Source organism: Oncorhynchus nerka, unplaced genomic scaffold, assembly GCF_034236695.1.
Source record: "Oncorhynchus nerka isolate Pitt River unplaced genomic scaffold, Oner_Uvic_2.0 unplaced_scaffold_2440, whole genome shotgun sequence".
Taxonomy (NCBI): Eukaryota; Metazoa; Chordata; class Actinopteri; order Salmoniformes; family Salmonidae; genus Oncorhynchus; species Oncorhynchus nerka.
Genome location: NW_027038869.1, coordinates 14,753 through 21,297, shown reverse-complemented (window position 1 = coordinate 21,297; position 6,545 = coordinate 14,753). Strand labels below are relative to the sequence as shown.

General features: G+C 43.1%; 1 protein-coding gene across 1 annotated transcript; it reads left to right on the top strand.

Annotated features, from left to right (window-relative positions):
- Positions 1-313: 313 nt before the first annotated feature.
- LOC115119443 (RNA binding protein fox-1 homolog 1-like) lies at positions 314-5,317 on the top strand. Its single transcript, XM_065014617.1, has 10 exons — positions 314-856; positions 994-1,047; positions 1,175-1,267; positions 1,360-1,417; positions 2,048-2,107; positions 2,486-2,624; positions 2,748-2,787; positions 2,889-2,956; positions 3,752-3,833; positions 4,016-5,317. The coding sequence occupies exons 1-10, from the start codon at positions 848-850 to the stop codon at positions 4,058-4,060; spliced, it is 648 nt and encodes a 215-aa protein (XP_064870689.1). The 5' UTR covers positions 314-847; the 3' UTR covers positions 4,061-5,317.
- Positions 5,318-6,545: the final 1,228 nt, after the last annotated feature.

The window sequence follows — 6,545 nt, the reverse complement described above, 5'->3', positions numbered from 1 at the left end:
TTCTATCCTCCTCCTCTCCTCATCCTTTCCTCCTTATTTTTCTTCTTCTCCTGCTCTCTGTCCTTCTATCCTCCTCCTCTCCTCATCCTCTCCTCCTTCTTTTTCTTCTTCTCCTGCTCTCTGTCCTTCTATCCTCCTCCTCTCCCCATCCTTTCCTCCTTCTTTTTCTTCTTCTCCTGCTCTCTGTCCTTCTATCCTCCTCCTCTCCCCATCCTTTCCTCCTTCTTTTTCTTCTTCTCATGTTCTCTGTGTTTCTATCCTCCTCCTCTCCCCATCCTTTCCTCCTTTTTCTTCTTCTCCTGCTCTCTGTCCTTCTATCCTCCTCCTCTCCTCATCCTTTCCTCCCTCTTTTTCTTCTTCTCCTGTTCTCTGTCCTTCTATCCTCCTCCTCTCCCCATCCTTTCCTCCTTTTTCTTCTTCTCCTGCTCTCTGTCCTTCTATCCTCCTCCTCTCCCCATCCTTTCCTCCTTTTTCTTCTTCTCCTGTTCTCTGTCCTATCCTCCTCTTCTCATACTTTCCTCCTTCTTTTTCTTCTTCTCCTGCTCTTCCTCTGTCTATTCTCTTCCTCCTCTTCCTTCCTTCACTTCATTTCTTTCCTCCTCATCTCCTCTATTCTTCATTTTCCTCCTCTTCTTTTTCCTCTCTTCCTCTCCTCTCCTCCTCTTCTGTCTCCAAGGACGATGCCCTGGTTCCGGTGACCTCTGACTCCCAAGCTCTGAGCGTGTCAGTGTCATCAGGGGGCGGAGCAGGAAGTGGTAGCGATGAGGAGGGGTCAGGCCAGGCCCAGCCCAAGCGTCTCCACGTTTCCAACATCCCCTTCCGCTTCAGAGACCCGGACCTCAGACAGATGTTTGGGGTGAGAGACACAACTAGTGGTTATGTCCAGGTTTATTATCCTACGAGACATGATGTCATCCTACGAAACATTTTGTCATCTCTTACAACCTCAGTGATAACCTGTGGACAAGATTGTGATCTGTTTTTGTCCTTCAGCAATTTGGCAAGATCCTGGATGTGGAGATTATCTTTAATGAGAGAGGGTCAAAGGTGAGAGACCACTCAATATCAGAAATTACAAACTGAACTAATTAAACCTGGTTGCCCTATTATTTTTTGCCTTACCAAGACAATGACAAATTGGACAATCAGAAATGTTTCTCCTTCCGTCTCTCAGGGTTTTGGGTTCGTGACCTTTGAGAGCGCAATGGAGGCAGACCGAGCGAGGGAAAAACTGAACGGAACGATCGTTGAGGGGAGGAAGGTTGAAGTGAGGAATAACTATCTATAGTATGTCTATCTTGAATATCTGTCTGTCTGTCTGTCTGTCTGTCTGAGAAATTGTACCCTCTGTCTGTGCAGGTGAACAATGCTACAGCCAGAATAGTCACCAAGAAGCCCCAAACACCTCTTGTGAATGGTGAGGTTTCAAGTAAGATACCTAAAGTTATTTGGACACATCTTTCCGTGGCATGTGGGAGGGGTGGACATACACTCTGTACTTCTGATCTGTGTCTGTGTTTTCCCTTTATTCTCCATGATCTCCACTGTCTCTTTCTTCCTTTACTTGTTGTTTAACCTCTCTTTCTCCTTCTCTCAACATCTCCCTCCCTCCCTTTCTCTCTCTCTCCTCTCTCCCTCCTCTCTCTCTCTCTCCTTCTCTCTCTTAATTTCTCTCTCACTCTCATTCTCTCTCCTTCTCGCTCTCTCTCTCTCTCTCCTCTCCTTCTCTCTCTCTCTCTCTCTCTCCTTCTCTCTCTCAACATCTCCCTCCCTCCCTTTCTCTCTCTCTCTCTCTCCTTCTCTCTCACTCTCATTCTCTCTCTCTCTCTCTCTCTCTCTCTCTCTCTCTCCTCTCTCTCTCTCTCCTTCTCTCTCTCAACATCTCCCTCTCTCTCTCTCTCTCTCTCCTTCTCTCTCTTAACTTCTCTCTCACTCTCATTCTCTCTCCTTCTCGCTCCCTCTCTCTCTCTCTTTCTCTCCTTCTCTCTCCTTCTCTCTCACTCTCATTCTCTCTCCTCGCTCTCTCTCTCTCTCTCTCTCTTTGTAGCCCCCGGATGGAAGATCAACCCTGTCATGGGAGCGATGTATGCACCTGAACTCTACACCGGTGAGTTTCAATGTGAGTTTTCGGGTGAGTTTGATTACTTCAGCTTGTCCTTGTCATATATGTTCTAGTACTGTATCCCTATCAAACCCAATCGGAATTCATGACCCCTTGTAGCGGAGGTCAGTCAGACTCTTGTGATGAGGTCTTGCTACCTCATCACCAAGGAGGAATACTATTTAGGTCTAATGGTTAAGACGTGGGTTTCCCTAGCAGGAGACCCGGGTTCAGATCCCACCTGTGATACTCAACCTCTTATTGATGGCTCCAAGAAAGCATGTTCCCTTGGGGGAGTCAATAAACCTGCTTCTAAAGGCAGGGTGGCTACAGTACATATCCTAGTGGGTACTGTAAGCTCTCTCTCTTTCTCTCTCTCCTCAGTTGCCAGTTTCCCCTACCCCGTAGCTGCTCCCACCCTGGCCTATCGGGGCTCACCACTGCGTGGGCGGGGCCGGGCTGTCTACAACACAATTCGCTCAGCTGCTGCAGCCGCACCCACTGCCATGCCCGCCTACCCTGGGTAAGATCATTTCTATCTTCAATAAATCTATTTTAAAAATGAATAACCATTTCCATTGTGAGTGTAAGTAAATGATTTAATTTTCACTGTTTAATGTGTGAATGATAGAATGTCTCCTTTCAGTGTGCTGTACCAAGATGGATTATATGGAGCTGAAGTCTATGTAAGTGGACATTTTTCTTCTGATTTCAGCTTATTTCAGGCTGTCTACCTTGTATTTAGCTAAAAGTTTATCTTGTCTCTGAATGTCTTTTTTCCTATCAGGGCGGGTATCCTGCAGCGTACAGAGTTGCCCAATCACCATCCGCTGCCACAGCAACATACAGTGATGGGTGAGCAGCAGCGCCCAATGACTGACAATGTGACTCTGTTTGTATGAGGATTTCAAGGTCTTTTTCCTTCAAATGGGACTTGAGATAAGCAGCACTCTAATGTTGAGGTTCTGTGGTCTTCAAGTCTGGTCTATGGAGCCTCACTGTTAGTTCCAACACAATACTAGCACACCTGTTTCGTAACCTGGACGGACATAGTGAAATAAATTCCAGGACACTCAAATTAGAATGATATATTACGTTTGGAATGGTATGTATTAATTTGTGGATGTCCATCATCTATTTCGTATGATATGTTACGAATGACAACAATTTGGACAATATGTTAAGAATTTGCAATATGTATGACACAAATTCCAATTTGTTGTGGCTAACGTTAGCTAGGTGGCTAACGCTACCTAGGTCGCTAACATTGGCTAGGGGTTAAGGTTAAGGTTAGGGTTTAGGAGTTATGTTAAAGGGTTAGGGGAAGAGTTAGCTAACATGCAAAGTAGTTACAAAGTAGCTAAAAAGTAGTAAGTAGTTGCAAAGTTTCTAGCTAAAATGCCAAAGTTGTCCGTAACGAAATTCGAACATGACGTTTGCGTTAAACGCCCACCCATCCACTCTGAACCGCCCACCCTCCTTTCCCTTTTGCCTTAAGTAACCTTCTGTCTTATATAACCGTACCAAACGTAACATATCATACTAATTTGAGTGTTCCGGATTTTTGTTAACTATGTTACGTGTAGTCTATGAGACCATGCTGGTTTAGTATGTTTTCTCATTTGGGGTTTTGTTTTGTCTGTCCATCAGATATGGCCGAGTTTATGCTGCTGCAACGGATCCCTACCACCATTCAGTGGGACCCACGGCAACATACGGCGTCGGAACAATGGTGAGCCTCTTTAAAACTCATAGCAGTACCTCTCCAACGTTTAAAGTGTTCATGTTACCCGCTAAGTCATCCAGACCATTGTTTCTAGCCACGAGCCAGACTTTAATCGAGCCTCAAAAAGGAATCCGTCTCAACCCGCCAGTGGGCACCGATTCACCATCATATCTTCTACTTATTTCTAGGCCAGTCTGTACAGAGGAGGATACAACCGCTTCACCCCTTACTGAGCTGCCCAATGGGAGACTGGAAGCCGTTCTGTGACAGGTTATGACATCACTGAGCTCTGTGTCACCTCCTGTCTGACTCCCTCCACCCTCCACTTGTCAAATCCAACCGACTGGACATGTAAATACTGTAGTAGTTATTAACGATTTATTCTATCAGAGAATACATATAGAATATAGAGCCTGATCTAATGTATAGACAGTTATTTAAAATCTTTATTTTACACTTAATCTGTATTGTTTGTGCCACAGATTTGTTCCAGGGTTTAAAAATGTAAAGATTTCTGCCTCCGTACCTGGGTTATAAGCTACTCTTTCACTATTCTAACAGAGAGAGTTGAATGTGAGCCATTTTATTTTTCATTGGCTGGACTTCATGGTGAAATACTGCAACTCAAGTGGCACAACAATACTGGTTTCTCTACATGTTGACCTTTGTAAAAAAACGTTTTTGATCAACGTCTGAGCTTTTGACTTTTCAAGAGTCAAGTTGTAGAGTACAATGACATTTTATACAGTTAAATTACTTATTTTTGATGACACTGGTTTTGTCAATGATGTAGAGCACTGTTTGAGAACGTTGAAGTGTGTGTGTGTGTGTGTGTCCGTGTGCTTGTGTGTGGGAGTATGTGACGACATTAATACTCAAAGCACAACCTATGAGAGACAGCAATGGCACTGGTAGTAATCTTTTTTTAAATGCTTCTAGAACCCTAATACTATAATTTGCATAAAATGTACGTATGTTTTTGCTTTCCTAACAATCTACCTCTGATTCTAAAAATGTTTCACTTGTCAAAAAAGCATTCAGGAGCCATTACTTCTCTCAACTAATTAACTGTAACAAAACATTTTTTCTTATTTTCATTGTTGAGCTTCTATCCATCTTCTCTCTGCTTTACATAATGCTCAATGCTAAATACTAGCTATTCGACAAACTTCCCTAACCCACTTTATAATTTTTCTATGGCAGCCTCATTCTGGGTTTTACTTCGCTCTGCCTGATGAACCTGTAACCTCCATGGTGCTTTCCCTTATTTCCTCTGTCCTGTTAAACTCTATGACGTTGTCTGGTTTCCTCTTCCTGTTCTCTCGCCTGCTTCTCTCCATTCTGTTTGAGAATCTGTGTTCCATCCATAGAAATAATCGGATGAGTTCTAGTTCTATGGGTCATCTCTCCTTCTCCATCCTGTACTCTAGCTTCACTGTTGTTTATTTGCTGTTGATCTCTCAATAAAACATTGTTTCTGTTTCCCTTTCCTCTCCTCTTTGATTCACCTCATTTTCCTTTCTCTTTTTCAATGCCTCTTTTCACAGTCCTTCACTCTTCTGCTCAAACTTATATTCTCAGTGTTCCTTTTCTCAACATAACTGTACGTTTTGAGGCTGACTGATACCAGTGCAAGAAGGTTGTGAGTGTTTTACAGAAATGACTGTCTGCATATGTTTATGCAACTGTTTCTGGTTCAGTACCTTTGTACTGTATGGACTGAATCTTAACTTAAAATCAGCGCATATAACTTCATATTTGAGTTTAGTATCTCAAATGTTGTATGTGTGGTTCTAGGGGGGCAACAGTATTTTACCTAGACACCCAGCCCTGTGCCTGCCTTGCTGTAGTGTGTGGTCTTACTGCGTGTGTTTCAACCTATGGGCTAAACCTCTTCTTTATGCAAAGTTCAGCTTTAGTTTTCCTATCTTCTAGGAAGTGGAAAAATACTTCTCTTTCCAAGCTTTACTGTTGTTGTTCTGTTTTTTCTCACTATTTGTAAGAGGAGCTTAACCCTAGCCTTAACCCTAGCCTTAACCCTAGCCTTAACCCTAGCCTTAACCCTAGCCTTAACCCTAGCCTTAACCCTAGCCTTAACCCTAGCCTTAACCCTAGCCTTAACCCTAGCCTTAACCCTAGCCTTAACCCTAGCCTTAACCCTATCCTTAACCCTAGCCTTAACCCTAGCCTTAACCCTAGCCTTAACCCTAGCCTTAACCCTAGCCTTAACCCTAGCCTTAACCCTACGAGATAATTGAGGGTTAGATAACCATGCCTACAATATCAATTTGAAATAGAAACTAAAGTCACACTTTATCATGGTATTATTCACTTTCAACAACGGTTTGACTGTGATGCCTTCATCATGGTATTATTCAGTTTCAACAACAGTTTGACTGTGAAGCCTTCATCAGGGTATTATTCACTTTCAACAACGGTTTGACTGTGATGCCTTCATCAGGGTATTATTCACTTTCAACAACGGTTTGACTGTGATGCCTTCATCAGGGTATTATTCACTTTCAACAACGGTTTGACTGTGATGCCTTCATCAGGGTATTATTCAGTTTCAACAACGGTTTGACTGTGATGCCTTCATCATGGTATTATTCACTTTCAACAACGGTTTGACTGTGATGCCTTCATCAGGGTATTATTCACTTTCAACAACGGTTTGACTGTGATGCCTTCATCAGGGTATTATTCAGTTTCAACAAC

What these genes read in the sequence shown, in the direction of transcription:
- LOC115119443 (XM_065014617.1), top strand. An exon ending in GCCATGCCCGCCTACCCTGG is followed by an intron (nt 2,625 to 2,747) that starts GTAAGATCATTT and finishes GTCTCCTTTCAG; the next exon opens with TGTGCTGTACCAAGATGGAT. An exon ending in TATATGGAGCTGAAGTCTAT is followed by an intron (nt 2,788 to 2,888) that starts GTAAGTGGACAT and finishes TTTTCCTATCAG; the next exon opens with GGCGGGTATCCTGCAGCGTA.